The sequence below is a fragment of the Papilio polytes genome, unplaced genomic scaffold (genome assembly GCF_000836215.1).
Source record: "Papilio polytes unplaced genomic scaffold, Ppol_1.0 DF823923.1, whole genome shotgun sequence".
Taxonomy (NCBI): domain Eukaryota; kingdom Metazoa; phylum Arthropoda; class Insecta; order Lepidoptera; family Papilionidae; genus Papilio; species Papilio polytes.
The window spans coordinates 5,483,383-5,503,242 of NW_013525281.1; the positions used below are offsets into that span (position 1 = coordinate 5,483,383).

Below are 19,860 nucleotides of genomic sequence, written 5' to 3' on the forward strand. Positions count from 1 at the left end.
ACGATACTTAGCTATATATAGAATTTAGTATTTCTTATCAATTATTTTGTTACAGTTTAACAAAAAAGGTTTTGTAACGAGGAAACATTTTTATCTAAAACTAGCTGTTCACGTGCGGCTTCAACCGCATGAAATTAAAAAAGAAACTATAATTGTTTATATTTTGTTCAAATTCTCAATTGCAAAGGCCAAAATTATCGTTACCATAGTATATGATCCCGTTCCCACGTAATGGTTTTTTCCAGTTTATTTACCCCCTAAGTTTAATAGCGTGAAAATACATACCGTGACGTAAGTGTAATGGTTTTTATTAAAATAAGTATTATTCAAAAATATGCTGTAATTGCTGACATCTTACGCCACAAAGAAGTGTGTGTTTACGCTTTATATTAGTATAGATTAAAAAAAAAGTAACCAGTAATTTTCAAAAGCAATAATAACAGCAATCGTAAATATTCTGGATAAAAATGAAAAGCAAAAAGACACGTTTTCGAACTAATAACGTTCGAATTTACAACGTATACGGTTGCTGAAAGTTAAATAATTCCCGTTTTAGTGCAGTCACATGAAATATGTAAAATATTTATAAACACGCGCTTCCACACACGGCCCGAATGTGACAACATCGACCTATGCCAACTGAATACGTACTACTCGTATATTTTTTCTTTTTAAATTACATTCGTTTTTTATTTATTAACTAGCTTTAGCTCGTAACTCAAACAGCGCGGAATTAAAAAAAAAACAAATGCTTACAAAAACTTAAAAGCTTAAAAAAACAAAACAAAAGTAGCTTATGTTCTTCCAGACTATCCTCTACATCTATGCCAAATTTTATCGAAATCCGTTAAGCCGTTTAGACTACAAACTCTAACAAACATCCATCCATTCATCCATCAATCTGAACATTCGCATTTATAATATTAGTATGATGTTATCAACTGTTTTCACATAGACAATGTAACGACACACTATATTTTTTCTCGAAAAAAATTCATCATTTTACATATAAGTAAAGTCGGTAAAATTTTCCAAAAATAAAAAATAAACTTCAAAAATAAAGGTTTCAGAATTAGTAAGGTTAAAAATATAATGAATTTAGTAAATATTAGAAAGAAATAAGAAACCGGAATTTAATTAAATGTGTGAAAATATTAAAAATTAATGTCACGGTTTTATTATTCGCTGCATCAATTAGCGGGTAACATAAAACCGGCCAACGGAATATTTATATTTTCCGTCGATTTGGCAGTAAAACACGAATACGACACTGCTTATGCTGCTTTGTAGCGCATATTTTCAGTAGACATATAACGACTAACCTATTCAGGACATGCAGAGAACAAACCATTAGTAACAATTTTGTTTTACCGGATTCTACAAAAAATAGTAGTTTACTAATTAATGATGTATCGTAAAAGGTAAAAAATCTCCGGAATCAGATAGGAGGCGCCATAGGGCGCTGGTTTACAATTACAATTGAAAAGGGCCATTGCCTAGAATGGGAGATAAGCGGACATAAAAGGGCGGGCGATGATGCTAATATGGTGAACTTAACCCGGCCGGCGGCACCTTGCCTCGTCCCGGCAAACTGGTTCCGCCGGCGACCTTCGTGTCGTCTCGCTGCCTGCGTGCTCATGCCTCCCTGGTACATTCGATCGCTACGCCTGATTGGTTTTCCATTAAATTAAAAAAAAACTTAAACGATGTCACATAATAGTTAATATTTTATTATCCTCATCTTTTTTTTTAAGTGGAGATAAATTAAAATTAACTAGGTAAGTAAAAAAAAGACAAAAGTTCATAGATGCACAAATGTCGTAGCAGAAACTTTCCATTTAACACTTGGTTATTGATTAGTCTATTAGACATAATGGAATTTCTTACATGGCCGCAATCAACGGGTTATCGTTACTGACAATTTGATAAAGCGCTGTAATTAATATAACCCGTATATTGTTTTTGCTCCAACACAAACTTTATTTTATTTATAACCAACATTACAACGTGAAAGCGATAAGTTAATACGAAATTGTTAATGTTACATTTGAATTCTAGTGAAATCCGTCCCGCATTCCAATTATTGTTATAGAAAACCTTGAACTACATTTTGTATTAACTTAATAGTACTATTAAACACTAACATCAAACCTTAAGATGTTTACATGTTATTTCTATTTTTACATCTTTTAAAATCTACAAGTTATAACAGATAATTATAATATTATAATGTCAAACCATTATTCTCGTTTTCATATTAAACACCTAACTCAATATCTTAGTTTACAGCCTCTGGGCATGAACTGTACTACAAAGATGTCTTACAATGCTTATAAAAACGTTCCGGCTTACTAACTCGATTTATATCCACATTGTGTTTCCTATGTGGGCGTATATCGGCTCGATCGAAACCGAGACTACCTCTACACTAAACTACGAAAAGAAACAGTGAATTTATCAGTTTCAAACGTAAAACGATTTAACTACTAAGAAACTTAGTTCGAGTAACTTAAATTTCCGAGTTCCGAGACTTGGTCATTACATAAGTTTCTTCTTTGTTAGGATGAATTTCGACGAATTTTAGTATCTATGACAGACTAGAATTAAAAAATAGCGTTAATTTTAGTCACGCAATGGCTAGTTTATAATATAAATTACTCTACACTAAGCTATAATAAATTATAACACTTTCGATAATTATATTGCCAGCAGCACGTAACAGTGTGAACGAGCCCATTATTGACTAAACGTGAAACGGGACGGTGTAATCGCGATGTGTAATTGGCTTTAATTAAACCACGTTGGCGCAGTTCTGAGCTATGCTGATGTATTGGAGCGATTAGTGAACTGGCATGCACGTTTAATTCACTCATACGCTCTCATCTTAACTGATTACTAAATAATTCAATAGAGAGTACTCATTCCTGTCAGACTTAGAATTAGTCTGTACATTATTTTCACAAAGATTAGGCTTAGTTAGAATAGTGCAAATGTTATATTATCATGTTTACTGCGACAAGTAAAATTATAATTCTTCATCTGGTGCGGCGGCGGGCCAAAATGCGCCCCCAATGATATTTCGGCCAGTGCGTGGCAGGTCATTTTAGACCTACCAGCACTAGGATTAAATTGCTACGTAATTTAATGTATGCACTTAAGATAATCGTTTTGCACTAGCGAGTGGGACATAGTTTTTTACGTCCATACTAGCTTAAGAACCGCGTCAGGCCGATATCGACCTGTTACGCACTGATTATGTTAAAAGGCAAGGTTCTCTATAACACATGTGAGTATTAGAGACTAGTGTCTTATCTATTAGTAGAAACATCAATACACACTACAGTATCCATTATCAAAGCAGTATCCATTGTTCGTCCGTTCGGCGACGCTGTTTAATTTGTACACATGTTGTAACATTTAACATATCGTGAACACGACACGTCATTTCGCCAGTACCGTTACCGCATGTGCGAAACAGCCGCGTCGTAAATCACTGCGCTCAGTTGATGCGTAGATAACAGCTCTCACATTTGTTTTGCCATTTCCCGCCTCTTTCTCAGCGACATTACTGAGGCCGTGTGACGTAACTTCACATGAAATCCTCATAACACTAATGCTGTATTGTTCTTACCGCAAAAAGCTACGCCTTACATTAAGTTAACGTTATTCACATTACCTTTTATACTACGGAATAGAACAAAGCTTACCTAAGAATAGCTTAATGCTAATAAGAACTTAAGACTGTAGATAATTAACCAACATCCAATATTGTTTTGACATCCTAATTGATGACTTTAAATCTCAAATAGCTGTTTAGTCAACTATTACGCAACCGCTATAAACATAAATAATAATATATCACATTAGCATAAACATTCCGAGATTAAAAGTCAATAGACAATCAAATTATCTTATAGATTCGCCGACATAAATGGCTCATTGAAAATTTGAAATCGCCCGTAGGCCGTTAAGTGTAGCCTCATTACATTAGCATAGCGTTTAGAGAACAAGTCTGGCGGGAGAGGCGAGGGCCACGGCCCGGAGGCAAATTGCTTGTGGGCGGACCCGCGACCCCTCAGACCCTAACACGAACATCCAACTCCCACTAAAAGAAACGATTTTATATTCCTCCACAACTAAATCTCGATTCAACGTCGAAAATAAACAAAAGAACGTCAAATATCATCGATGGCGGCCATTATGTTTCACATTTATAGTTATTTTGTGAGATAAAGAAGTGATATTGCAACAATTTTTCGAGATTTAGCGAAAAAAGTTCAACTTGTCTATGGTAAAAATTCTTCAGATTCGTATTGCAATGTAGGATATTTCTAACAAGTCTTTGGTGAGATATTAAAACTAATCCAAGCGGAAAACGGGAGGATATGAAAAAGCCACAAAAGAAAAAAATTAAAAACAAAGAGAGAATCAGACAATGGAAGAACAAAAAAAGATTTGTGGAGCTTGGTAGGCGTGTTTCACATGCGACAGGGCTTTCAATTAATCCGCACTGAGATGTTATCAAGTGTCAGAGTCGATAATCTAGAAACAAAAAGCAATACTTACACGAATCGATATTATATCATGCGTGTAACGGAACAACCTTTACATAAATAAAACGTCAATCACTTCCGTTATCAAGCGTCTTGCAAACATTAAAAAAAAAACAATTATTAAATAGAAACAAAAGTAGTAATTAAAATTTAACATGAAGTTAGTTTGAATCAATTTGCATAATTCAAAATTCCGTTTACTTATTGACGTTATGTTTGTTACGTTTAAAAAATATGTGTTATAAAATTATTTCATAAAAAAACCAAGATAATACAATAACATGATAAAGTAATAAAAACATGTATCGGAATAAAAGCCGTTTATGAAGGTATTTTGCGGAGCGCGTCTGGGATGGAAAAAAAATGAAGATAAAAGACGTCTAAAGCTGCCGTGAATAAGGAGAACTCTTTTTTATAACGTAATACCTCTTTTCATATCATGAAATCTTGGAATATATTTAAAATAAGAAAATGCGAACAGCTTTTAGAATCTCGACGTAAGTATGTTGAGCTCTTACACATTTATAGAATTAAGAAAACATTTTTCGTGAGAATTTGTAATGTTTTAGATATAAAAAAATACATAAGATTTTTAAAAAGAACAATTTATACTAAGTATAGTTATTATTAATAGCTTATTTATAAATACAATACCAGTAACAATACTAAACTCGACTTAATTAAGTTACAAACACGTGACATCGGTTGCAATTTTATCGCTAAAGTTAAAAACTAACATTTACTTAATACAGTAGAACCTGGATAACTCAAACCTCGGTAACTTAAAAACCTCTATAACTTCAAAAAATATATTCCCTTCCCATCAGAATCCAAAACCTCAACAACATAGACCCTTGATGACTTAAAACCTCTATAACTTAAAATATTTTGTGTTTCCCTTGGACTTTAACTTATCGAGGTACAACTGTATTAACAATAAATAAAGTATTTTACTCAGGAAGAGAGAACAATATGTTCCAAAAATGTCGAAGTGGAACTTGAGACTTATATTACGATTTCGATTGCACTGTTAAATATTGTGGTCTCTGTCCTGTCGATGAGAAAGAAAAGGGATGGCAATACGTAATACAAGTGTTGCAGTGGAACTTGTGAGATGTGATTTTGCGGTCGCGTGGGATCCGGTTTTGTCTTCGCCGGTAACTAATTGCCTTCTCAGAAGGCGCTGAACATCAATTTGTCCTATAATTTAGATGTATCGATACAAAGGCCACACAATACAAATGCCATTTAATAACAATACTTACATTAAATTCTTTCTTTAATTTATATTCTAGTTTTTTGGCAATTTTACTTTTTCTATACCAGACAGGTATTGTTTTATTTTCCAGCACTTGTAATTATTTCTTGATTTTAACTTATGTATTTAGAAAATATACTATTGGATAGTATTAATCATTAACATTTAAAATTATTTATTGACTAGCTTTCGCCCGCGACGTCGTCCGCGTGAAATAAGAAAAAACACTTAGTAAGTAGCGTATGTGTTTCAGATTATGTTCTACATATGTGTCAAATTTCATCGAAATCCATTCAGCAGTTTAGGTTACAAACATCCATTTATCGATACATCTATCTAAACTTTTGCATTTGTAATATTATTTATGGCACTTAAAAAGTAATTACACAACCAATTCATCGATAAATTGTTAATAAACGATTCTCAAATATATCAACTCAATTAGCAGTACATTGCCCAATAAAGTTGGCCGTTCATTTGGTACTCTTTAATTCACTTTATAACGTTCACTATTCAAAGCCGAATAGTCAATTACTGTACCGGATTCGTTTATTGAAGGCTTTCAGAGCATACATATTACATGTAGAATTTAATATGCATTTACTGTGGTTTCCACTGATTAAATATTAAAATTATAAAATAAACTGACATCTGTTTTATTCTTAACTAGTTTTCGCCCGCGACTCAGTCCGCGTGGAATTAAATAATATTGTTACATCTGGTTTATCTTACTAATATTATAAATGCGAAAATTCAGATGGATGAATGGATTAATAGAGTTTATAGCCTAAACTGCTGAACGGATCTTGATGAAATTTGGCATACATGTAGAAGATAGTCTGGAAGAACACAGGCTACTGGCTTTTGTTTTCTTTTTAATACCCCGCGGACGGAGTCGCGGGCGAAAGATGTTAATACTTTAAGACAGTGTTTCACTGATGTATTAAAATAGATAGTTTTATGAACGTAAGAAATTAAGTTACAAATACAAAGATAAGGAAAATTTCAAACATCTCTGATTGATTGGATTACAATATAAGCCAAAGTTTTCTCGGACTTATGTTTTTATATAACAGAAGATTCAATACATGAATGTTTCTGATAACCTTTGAGTTATAATATAAAACAAACATGTGAACGGAGATGAAATTCTAAGAATACAAAACAGATAGTAAACAAATAACAAGATCTAATTAATTGCTTTTGTTGAATTTAAAATTAATAGAGAAGTAAATAACAAAACGTCGTCGGTAAGGTTGAAATTATGAAATTCATAAATTGAATATAAAATAATGGTAAGCGAACCCAACATTAATTTCTTGTGAAACCTTATATCAAGTTCCAATTAGATATCTAAGCGATGTCCAAAATGTTAATTTGGAATATAATTTACACCGGTTACAGCTTAAACTTGTTTAATGAGAATTAATAAAAGTAAACATTTAATTAATAAAAATAACTTATAACAAAGATACTAGCGGAAGAGTACTTAGCCTTTTTACTTTGGATGATGCTTAAATAAAACATTTTTAGTAAACACGAGAAAAAACATAAATACCAAAGAATAAAGGAGCAAATAAACTTTGACAAATCTTAAAGTACCAGGAGACTAGAAGATGCTAAGTAGTTTTTCGTTTCACATAAATCAATAGTATGTTATCAAGAGACGTGTAGAGTATAACAAGTCTGTTTGTTGTACAACTAGTTTGTTGCGAGCTGTGCCGTGCGAGGCGGACGGGGCACGCCTACTTATCAATTCCAAGTGCCATTCAGTTCGACGGCGCAGTTTACGGCACTCGGCGCTCTTCACTAAATCCTTTGTGAGACCACTCGCTCCTGAGATCTATGATAGTTCCACACAAGGGTAGAACAGTGGTAGTGTAGTAGGTTATTGCAGTACCGAGATTAAATTCACATGCCGAAAACGTAGACAAAGTAATATTCGATTAATGATATTATCGGTATCATCAAAATTAAAATAATAAAAAAAACGACTTCCAAACAAAATACACTATAAACAATTTATTCTCAAAAAATAATACACTAAAAAGTAACGAAATAATTCCTCGAGTTACTTAAACCTCCCTTATTGTAGCTGTTATGTCTATAATGTCCAATACTTCGATGTCGGTGTCAGCCGAAGTATGAAGTTCTGCGTAGGACTTTCTATATTTTTACCATGACAATTGAAAGTAGTAAAGTTTAAGTAATAAATCTACTTTGACTGACACGACAGTGACACCGATATTTAGACATTATAGCTTTTCAAAGAGAAACGTTACTGCAGTTCCTATTGCCTTATAGTTCTTATCCCTTGTGTAGCTAGCATAAAAGTTTTATACGGTGTCAAGTTGCCAGTACCTCGGGTGATTTTGGTTAGGTATTACGTTGTGTAAATAATAAAAATAAAATATTAAACGCTTATCTTTAACAACGGCCTTTTTTATAACAGGATTAATTTCGACATGAATCGTGATTTAATTCGATACGGTTTTAAATAAAAAAAAAAATGAATAGTTTAATCATACTAATATTGTAAATGCGAAAGTTTAGATGGATGGATGTTTGTTAGAGTTTGTAGCCTAAATGGCTGAACGGATTTCGATGAAATTCAGTATAGTAGATGATAATATGGAAGAACCATAGGCTACTCACTTCTGTTTTTTTTTAATTCCACATTAAATGTATATTTTATAACAGTAAGCTTTAGTTATAGCTAAAAACAAAATAAGCATGTATAAAATTGTGATATCATTTCATACATTAATTCAATAAAATAAATGTAAATATATTTAAATTCGTGTCCAGTGGTTAAGGAATTTGTAGCCTATCGCCATGATATTTATCTTAAATGATCTATTAATTTGCATTATATACGTATAATTGAGCTATAAATGTTTCTATACGTCACTTTTATCTTAATGTTAGTTAAAAATACTTTAACACTATTAAATTATACATACAAAATAGTTTTCTGTTAATGTATCAAAATACGCATAAGATCATATGTGAGAAAGATATACAGGATGATTCTTAACGGACGGATAAAAATCAACCTGTATACGGCTTTGTGTTGTTAGAGGACCTCAATAGCTATCGTTTAAGGGTATAGTATGTTGCCCGATTCTCTATACTTTTAAAGTTATTGACTTATTTGTAAAAAAAAATGACCACTATGTGTTCCCGCCGCTCGTTGGCCCCTTCTTATATATAAAAAATAAAAAAAACATCCTAAAAATCACAGTTTCGGCTAAGATTTGTTTGTTCGTCAAAAGTAATATGCTTACTGTGGTAATTTTTCTTCTGAACGAAAGAAATAATTAAGCTTTTGTACCGTTATCCCATTTTTTGGAATAACTCACACGAAAAATAAATAAAAAAACATTGAAAATGTTCTTAAAATAAAACTTTTCTCTCTAACTTTGAGAAGCTGTAATTATTTTTTGTTTCACACCAACTGTATTCCTACAAGTTTTTTTTTAAAACCTGGGCAAATTACCATATTTTTTTGCTTTATAAAAAATCCAGTTTTATAGCAAATTACCTTCAGTTAGCTTAATCGTAATATAAATCTTCACAGATTCAATATCATAGTTGTAATTTCTTTTAGTCGAGGTTATAAAAATCGTAAACAATTTTATATTTCTACGCGTTAAAGCGTACAAATTAATATTATGAGCATGAATTAAATTTGTCTCACAAATATATTGATTTTTCTATTAGTTACAACGGCCTTAAGTTAGTTAACAAAGATTGAAAACAATTTTACTAACATTTTAAGTTTCGTAAACATTTGTTTTTTTTTTACATTATACGAGAATAACCTAATTTGTCATCAAATAAATGGAAACATTGAATATAGGTTAACCATAACTTAAGATAAAAGTCATCTTTAGTTTTAAAGTTACGTTGACTTAGGGTTTTTTAAAAAGTGAGCATACCACTGTCTCAAAGGCGGGCATCTCGTTGTTCCTCTGGTATCGCTGTTGGTCACCAATCACCTCGGAGTAACCGCTGCTCGTCTACCCCTTCTTCTTCCATATCAATATTATAAAGAGGAAAGATTTGTATTTTTGAAATAACTCAAAAACTATTGGGACGATTTCTAAAATTCTTTCACCAATAAAAAGCAACGTTATTAGTAAGTAATATACACGATTTTTTTTATTTTAATGCAGGTAAAGACGCGAGCAACAGCCAGTTATAAAAATATTCATACGTTTCACTAGCGTATTCGAAGTCATAATTTGTATGCTTATCAATGGAGTTAAAAAAAATTGGTCTACCTAGGGCGGAGTTATGCCGTAACACACAAAAAAAATATACAGACGAATTGAGTACCTCCTTTTGTGAAGTCGGTCAATTAAAACATAATGCGTCATAAATAATTGAATATCTTTTATTTAATAGTTTGAACATAATGAAAATAAATGCGCATCACATCGCCAGTAGCATCCGGCACGGCCATTAAAATGTTCAGGTTCAAATTTAAATATACAACGAGCTCGGCTTAATAAGAAGAAATAACATGTTAAATATTTTGAGTGCAGCAGATACGGTCGAATGGATATCAAGCGAACATACACTTTATAACATCCCACTTAAAGTTGATATTCACAACGCACTTGTCCTACAATACGTGCGTAATTCGGTCTTTGGTAAAAAAAGCCTTTTATAAAGTTAAACAAGATGCCAAACTGCTAACAATAATAATAATTTCTTTCATAAAATTCTAAAAGCATTAAAACATGATGTTGAAACCCGTAACTTTATATTAAAAAATATTACGTTAATATCACTAACATTTTAAAGTGACAACAAAAATATAATATCCTAGCTTTCGCCCAGGACTTCCTTTCCAAAATCATAGGTTAGTAGCCCAGGTGTTCTTCCAGACTATCCTCTACATTTATGTCAAATTTCATCGAGATCCGTTCAGCAGTTTAGGCTACAAACTCTAAAAACCATCCGTCTAAAATTTCGTATTAATAATATTAATAAGATGAAGAGCAACATGTTATTCCAATAACCTTTTAGGATTCGTTCAACGTATTTTAGTTACGAAACAGAATTGAAGTCATTATAGATTTGGGACGGCGACACTTAAATTATCTGCCGAAACGACGGACACATAAATTAATGTATTGATCTTTATAACAAAGATACCAAATATAAGAAGTGGTTTAAATGTTATTTCAATATTGCTTTAACTAATAAAAAAACAATGAACAAAAAAACCTTACAGACAAATTGAGTACCTCCTTCTTTTGTGAAGTCGGTCAAAAGGTAGAATACAGACAACGTTAGTGTTCTCGTATCTCCAATAGAGGTCATTTGTATGAATGCGTATTTTTCTATAAACATTATACTGGCTGTCATCCATGACTCCGTCTGTACGGAAAAAAAAATCAGTAGCCTATGTGTTCTTAGCGGCTATGTTCTGTGAGTGCCTTTCAGCGAGATCCGTTGATTTGTTCTGGAGATATACAGAAACAAACATCCATTAAACGAATTAAATTTAATTCCTATTCCTATTCATTCAATTTAGTTCTAGGAAGCCTAAAATCTAGGGTCCCTAAAATTTAAACGTCATTCTAGATAAGACCTAGCAAGGTATAGTATATATAAAATTCAAATTTAATCCGTAATAGTAAACATTTCACAGAAGTCTACAAATTATATTAAGAATGAAAGGAATAAAAACGTACCCGGAATAAAAAGTACAAGATTACGATCGACTTAAAGAATCTTAAGAAAGCTAAAACGTTCTCAGAACGATTAAAAAAGAACAAACAAGGTTCAACGCTTTACTACGCTTTTAATACTACTGAATACCATTTCTAGGAATAATATCAACATTAATGAAAGCCTTACAATTCAACTTATTCCAATAATGGTTTATTCAAATCTGATATTACGTTTATTGTTTCTTTGTTTTAATCTTACTAATATTATAAATGCGCAAGTTTAGATGGATGGATGTTTGTTAGAGTTTGTAGCCTAAACGGTTTAACGGACTTGAATAAACGTTGAGATAGATGTGGAGGATAGTCTGGAAGAAGACATAGGCTTTTGTTTTTTATAATTCCGCGCGAATCCAGTTGAAACCTAGTAATCTCATAAAAACCAGCATTCGCGTTATAACTTTCAAGATGGTTATTTATCTTTTTAATTATGTTTTTTATCGTTAAGATATTTATATTTACGTTAAATCAAACATACTAAAACCTAAAGTCATCAATAAATATTTAATTCTTGAGACAGTTAAACATAACCTAAAAGTTAGTCTTTTCATAGCTCAAAGTTGAAGTGAACGACCAAATTCCCCCGCACTCGTTACAAATTTAATCAAACGTGAACATAAAAGTGGTGTAAAAGATGTAATTTGCACGGAATAAATTCACCAGATAACTTAAATATTTAAAAGGATAATAAACAGAGAAATTTCATTTACAAAGATGTCAAATAAGTCTTCATCACTTTAAGAGAGAAACAATTGTAGACAAAACATCTTTGGTAGCCTAACATTCTCAGCGTTATTGATCAATTATATTATTCACTAGCTTTCGCCCGCGACTCTGGCCGCGTGGGATAAAAAAAAATTGAGTATCCTGTGTTCTTCCAGACTATCGTCCAAATCTATATCAAATTTCATGGAAATTCGTTCACCCGTTTAGGCTACAAACTCTAACAAACATCCACCCATCTAAACGTTGACATTTATAATAGTACTAGCTATTCCCATGTGGCTTCATCCGCAGGAGATTATAAAAACTTCATTTTATCGTTTACATTTGTCAAATAATCAATTGCAAATGTCAAAATGATATGACATGACAAACCTTAGCAATCTTGCTTTCTTGATGTTGGCAGCAACTTATGATCTCTTTCCCACATTAGGGTCTTTATCCAAAATATTTACTCCCTAAGTTTAATGGCGTGAACATATATAGTCTAAAGCGTGACGTAAGTGTAGGGTTTTTTATTATAATAAGAATTATTCAAAAATATATTGTAATTGCTGACATGTTAGGCAACAAAGAAGTGTGTGTTTACGCTTTATTATAATAGTATAGAAGTATACATGATATGATTTATAGTCTTCAATTTAGAAATAACGATAACTTGATAAGTTTTAGACCATACTTATTCCTTAATTATCCTAGTCATGTCTCAAGACGTATTAAAATATGTAACAAAACGTGATTCTTGAAACTAAATCATGGGCTTACAACATTTAATTCCTACTGTCCAATATATCGTTTAAAGCAAGAGGCTAGCCACTTTCCGCTACAAGACCGTGCAAATTGACTTTAGTCGTGTCATGAATTAACCTTTTAGCACCGCCTCCCCGTCGAGCGAGATGCGAGGTTGCACCAAGACAAATTTGGCTACAGTATTCAATATACATTTCTTTACCTTTTTGGACGAGGTACTCAATTCGTCTGTATGTTTTTTTTATGTGTGTTACGGCATAACTCCGCCGCTAGTGGACAGATTCTGATAATTCTTTTTTTATACGAAAGGTAGTGCAGGTGGGTTTGGTTTGGTTGATTTTTTGGAGTCTGAGATTACGACGTAGTTAAATAGTTTAGTTCAAAAACGCGTAACGAAATTTGGGGTCATTTTTATTTTCTTTACTTATTGTTAACTATTGTAAATAAAATGTATGGAAAAATAATAGTTAACAATATATCATTAAATTGTCAATAAGAGTTAATTTAAAACATATTTGTCTGCGAGTAAGCAGACGAAGTTAATGAGATTCGTAATTAGTTTTGTCTTAATTGGTTATCTTGGATGGTACTTTTACAAATTTACGACCTATTAAAAGATTTACGTTATCAAATGTAGAAAAAATGAATTGTGCAGAGAATCATAAAAATTAGCGTTCTTGTCTATAAGATAAAAAAAAAACATTTTTTCGTTTGTTATAAAAAATTTAGCTTAGGACATTTTTTTTTTTTATTATATATAGATTGCGAGTGTAATTAAGATGTTTAAATCTTCTTATACTTATATAGACATGTTTATGTATTTACAACATCAATACATTAAAAGTAAACGATGTTGGTATTTAGTGTTCACGAAAACCTTTATGCAATCGATTTAATGGCTTATGCAAGTTAATGGGATGTCAGCGCCAACCGCCATTTCATATAATTGATTCTTGTTTAATTATATAATTTCAATAGTTGGACATTATTTGAGTGATAAATTGTTTTGTTTGAATTAATTACATACATAATACATGCATTTTATACATGAATTACATCGGATTGCGTCATATTAAAAGAAAATCCTACGGTTGAAAATGATGACCATTATTTACATGTATTCAACAATGTTTGCAAGTTACTTGCAACTCTGTACGTAATCCATTATTGTACACACCTGCAGTAAACACAATCTATAACAATCGTATTACTTTAATTAGATTGACGTAAATGCAAATGCAGTCTTTTTTTGCCTTAACGTCATCTTTTTTCCTAGATTTAGAAAGTCTTGGAAAGAAAGCGACGTATGTCAAGCGTGGAGCGCCTTTCTTTGTACCGATGTCTCGTAATTACGGAAACTATTGACCGAACATTCTGGAAAGTACTGAAGATGTTGACTGCGTCAAGCTTATGATACCTTGGTATTTGCATCGTCATTTCTTTTTAATTAAAACTGTAAGGTTTTTTTTGCTTTGTTATTCGTATTTTAAAGGGACGGTTAGTACTATTTCCTTTTTGAATTATGATATGTACGAGCTGTTGCCCGCGACTTCGTCCGCGTGGTATTAGAAAACATACGAACTATATAAATAACAAAAAGCTACGTATCCCTCGGGAACCGGACACCTCGGGGATGAAGCTTATCCCATGTATACTCCAGACTTTACTTTTTACATCTGTGCCGAATTTCAATAAGATATGTTGAACCGTTGCAGAATGATCGAGTAAACATAAAAAAACTAAATTACTGCATCCCACGGGAACCGTAACTTATCCCGGGATAAAAAGTAGCCTATGTGTTCTTCCAGACTATGCTCTAAACCTGTGCCAAATTTTATGGAGATCCGTTCAGCCGTTTAGGCTACAAACACTAACAAACATCCATACATCCATCTAAACTTTCGCATTTATAATATTAGTAAGAAGTAAGATAATATTAGTTCGCATCTATGATATTTTTTACCGTCGAAGAAACTATTAGATTTAATACAATTTTAACACGGCATCCATATTATACCAAGATACCAACCAGCACATTACGTTATTATGATTCGTTTAATTATAAACATCTATACAAAAATTGCCAATTTTTAAAAATGAACTTTAAACTTTAGTCCATAAAGATAAAAATAAAGTGACACGATCATTTTCGCACACATTCATTAGCCCGCAAGGATTTATGGCGGTTTACAAGTTGGAGCTTCCGCGCAAAAGGGTTTTATTAGGATTACAGGATTTAGAATCCCGATTATTTAGTCATATTACTTCAAGTGCGGTATAATGATCCGTCAGCTTAGCAGCCTTCACGACATTTTAATGCTTTATCATCGCTAGTTTTAAGTTACTATTTTCTACACGCTTTATTAGCTTGACCCGACATTTATCAGTTTTTCTAGACATTTTTATCTTTCCGTGTAATTTTTACGACTTACAAAATGTTATATGAAGTTATGCTATTAAAAAATAATGATATTATTATGAAAATTTTAAAGATAATAATGTAAACTAGATGCGGTTTAAAGTCAAAAAGCTAAAAACAAGCATTTGCGAGTGTCGGCTCTTGAGACCTCGCCTTATCGGCTTCCTCATAGTCTAAATGGGAAGGCAAACAAGCCACCGCGTGTTGACATGGAGCGCTTCCACCGCTTTATAAATATTTCGAGCGCAGCGGCCGAGAGCCATTATCCCATTAGGGAAGGGCATTACTCACAGAATGTGAAGCTATTAGCCCAACGATCGCAGGCGAGCCTACGCTTCGTTATACGTATTGTGAGGATACCGAACAGAAAAATGTACTGTTAAGTCGCGAGGACGAGAAACGTGTTCTTACAATAAATTCAAACATGCCAGACAACTTAAAATTGTATTATGAAGCTTCACGAGCGGGCAATTACCTTCTCTTTACCACATGCAATCGATATGTACATGTTCACTTATATTTTATACACATTCCTTTTACATTATTACTCCATACATAAAAATCTTACCTAGCTGCACCGGCCTCTTCCACGCGGCCAAAACAATCCAGCGCTTTGTTTCGATAAGCGATCGATACGAACCGACCGACCCTCCGTACCGTAAAAGCGAAGTAAATTACTTTTAATCACCATTCAGCACATAAACGAGCACGGCTGACCCGATTCACAATATAAGTCGTTTCAAACTTCACACGTACAGGTACAGTACACCACAAGATCGACAGTAGATTCTTGAAGCCATGTAATCAAATCCGAAGTAGGTATAAACAAATAACAGTGGTGATTTCACGGTGGAAACACTAGTTCAGCGTATCGCACGTCAGCGCCGCGTCGAGTCGGCGGACGACCGCGGCACTCTGCGAGCGCGGGCGCGGGGAGCGAGGGGCGAGACGCGTCCCCCGCGTGCGAGCAGGACGCACTGCGGGACGTTGACTTCGAGCGAAAGAGATGTTAGAGCTTGTTCAGAAAAATGTGAGAAGGGCGCAAACTGATTACACTGGCGACATCGCTCGTCAGTATATCACAGATTTATTCGCCAAACAAATAGATAATGATTGACACCTCTTTGAGGCGGATCGAGCCGGCTCTGCATTCATTATGTCAAATAAGAGATACATGTCAATAGAGGACTTCGTCAGAGGTCAATGCCTCGCGAGTGGGATGACAGACCCGTGCATCTAAGTATTTTTTAAAAAAAAACACTAGACGAAACATCAATTTGTATTTATGTATTATACATCTAGTCTTTTCGTTTAATAAACCTATTCCTATTAGTTGATCCTTGTAATTGTCAGTCATTTTTTTTTATCGTCTGATGCACTTTTCATACTAAAACTATTTATTGACTGGGCATGATTGTAGAACCAATGCAGTACTGAAATCGCTGGGCAAAGCCGGTATATAACAAAACTAAGGTAAGCAGAATTGGAATATTATTAGTGAGTACTGGGTACGTCGGTTGTGGGTCAATGTAAACTCTCAATTTACCTTATCAACCTTGAAGTACCACATGAACTAAATACTTTAAATATTTTGTTATAATAACATCGTTTTAATTAAACAATTGCAATAACAGTTGACCTTGTCTGGTCGTTTTAATTGTTTATCGTTAAATAATATGAAATATCAGGGCAGTAGGCTAAATATCTGCAACTATGAGATTCATATTTCCTAGTCCTCATGAGCGAGAGACTCAGAGAGCCTCAGAGACGTAAGAAAAAGTAGTTATTCCGTGATTGACACAAAAATAAATAATTTTTACTGAATAGTAATATTTATTGTTTAAAAGTCTTCGTTATATATAGGGGATGGCTTCGATTCAAGTTTAGGTGTGCAAATTGGGTCTGGAGCCTGTGGAAAGGATGTAGGCTGAGGGGACGCGGACGGCGTCGTACTATAATATATTTCTTCATTTTGGTCAACTGCATATTTTGAATATTTCCCTATATCAGCTTCAAATATCACATTATTTATGGCTTGTTTCACATAACTTAAAGTGTGTTGATCATATTTTCGGAGTTCGTTAGCAATGTATTGCCCGTAAGAGAAATATAAATCAGTCGATGTTGTGGTTTCAGGTACATTGTGAAATGATTTTTTTTGCTCAGAGGAATCATCTGTATTTAATCTTTTTCTTTTCCCCCGTGTCAGATGTTCTCTAAGTATAGGAAAAACAACTTCGTTATTCTTTTTTCTTTCAGGATTTTGAGGTTCTGTTTTATTTTCTTCCGAAGCTAAAGATTCCGCGTCATTATTTGTCTAAAAAAATAATGAAATCAGTATTATTTCCAATGCACTAACGCTTAGATATCTGTTAAATATATTTGAATTAGCAATAAGGTTTTAGAGACGATATCAATATCCACTCAATAAGTGCCGTATTCTATTATTAAAATTCTATAAATCATTATAAGGAATAATTTCTTTTCGATGAACTCCAAGGGTAGAAAACATGATATAAAATACTGGGTGAATACACTTCACCCTTCCAGTTAACGCGCCACTTTTATAGAAGTCCCGTTTGTCATTTTTATTGACGCAGCGACCAATACAAATGGCTACTAGTTCGCGCGTTATCTTATCGAAATAGGTTTAAAAATAATACTTACATTATAAACCGGGTCTAACGTTTCATGTGGTATTTCTTTGTCCTTCATAAATTTAAAGTCTTCAAAACCATACCACTTGGAAACATAAACCTCACCTTTACCTGTAACGAAATTAAATTTTTAGTTATACCACCATTTTTAAGTCAGATCCTAATCCAACATAAAGATGCTTACCAGACGAAAGACTTTTCATTATTCTACACTTTTCCCTTCTATATGAAGCCAAAAGTATGGTCATTTTCTTTTTTAATTCGGGTATAGGAACGTTCAATTTTTTACTTATTTCCATCCAAGTCTCAAGCCTCAATATCTTATTGTGGTATTGAGGTAATTTGCTGTTCCACATCAACTCATTAGCCCCATATAATTGTATGAGTTTGCGGCATTTATCGTTGTCCATTCTAATTGCCGCGCGAACCAACCTTCTGTAGAGCGCGCCAACGGCCGACTAAAGCGATCAGTATTCGGCAAATAGCCAATAGGCGCGCGGCACGTTCGACCGCGGCAATCGAACTGCCGCGCGCATCCGGCCTTGGATAACTACATTTATTTTGGCTGTCTGGTTGCCGAGGTTCCGGCTGATGCCCTCGGCTAGGAAACCGCCTGTGAATACTGATATTGTTGAATTATAAAACTATAATAATCAGATATTTCTATATGGTTAAGACGCCCCAATTAAAATGACGCATCTAAACATTCGAGATTCGCCCGAACCTTATCAAAGGGCTTATCATGAATATTCGTGAGAACATTTAGATTTGTGCAGCGCCCCTACTGATCGTAAAATACACTAACGAATCTTACAAACGTCGAAACCGTTACGAATAGATTTTTGCAACCGTCACGTAAATCATAATAGATCCTCTGGTCTATTAAAGAGTTTAATAATATTGCTTTTAATTTTTACCCACAATTGCCATAAGAATATTGCATAATAGGTTTATTGAACGCGAGTGGGCACGAAATAAACAAAACATGAGCACAATATTTACATTTATTTCTACATTATTTTACTCTTTAGTATTACATTTTGGAAGTGTGGGCACGACGTCCAGCGGCCGCGGCGACGTGACACTCCTTATAATAACACTTACAATGGAATATGCTATATCTTAACAAAACGACAATAAATACAAAATGTTTTTCATTCGCATACAACCTAACCTCTCTCACAACTTACACCACCAAATATTAAATTTAAATTTAAGTCCATAATGACTATGTCTTATACTTTAGAAATTAGAATATCTATATACAAAAATAACATAGATTTCCGTAACTATATGTCTTAATATTTTAAATTCCCAAAACAATTATAGATTTTTACTGATTGATTTAAAAAAAAAATAGTTCAAAACTTCGTTTATACACATATTGTAGGAATATTTTAAACAGAAATAAATTGAATTTAACGAGTCAAGACAAAACTAGTTACATTTTAAAGATTTTCAACTTGCATAAAAAAAAGGTCAAAAAAATGATGCAGTAGTTAGAATATTTTTTTCACGTACATGTCAAAAATTATTTAACATATAAATCGTCACTACTTCACTCGTTAGCTAATACAAATCTGTATTTGTTTTAGTACCTCGATAAGTTAAAGTCCAAGGGAAACACAAAATATTTTAAGTTATAGAGGTTTTAAGTTATCAAGGGTCTATGTTATAGAGGTTTTGGGCTCTGAAGTGAAGGGAACATATTATTTTTTTTGAAGTTATAGAGGTTTTTAAGTTATCAAGGGTCTAT

The 19,860-nt window shown here is 33.2% G+C and overlaps 1 protein-coding gene and 1 long non-coding RNA gene across 2 annotated transcripts in view; both read right to left on the reverse strand.

The window, feature by feature from the left end:
* The window catches only part of LOC106102226, a 36,946-nt gene extending 20,568 nt beyond the window's left edge, over positions 1-16,378 (reverse strand). The window contains exon 1 of the long non-coding RNA XR_001225553.1: positions 16,016-16,378. This is a non-coding gene — a long non-coding RNA (uncharacterized LOC106102226). The remainder of the gene's footprint in view (positions 1-16,015) is intronic.
* An 879-nt stretch (positions 16,379-17,257) lies between these two features.
* Positions 17,258-19,570, reverse strand: LOC106102202. Its single transcript, XM_013281620.1, has 3 exons — positions 18,289-19,570; positions 18,115-18,215; positions 17,258-17,764 (listed from the first exon to the last, which is right to left on the reverse strand). The coding sequence occupies exons 1-3, from the start codon at positions 18,512-18,514 to the stop codon at positions 17,288-17,290; spliced, it is 804 nt and encodes a 267-aa protein (XP_013137074.1). The 5' UTR covers positions 18,515-19,570; the 3' UTR covers positions 17,258-17,287.
* Positions 19,571-19,860: the final 290 nt, after the last annotated feature.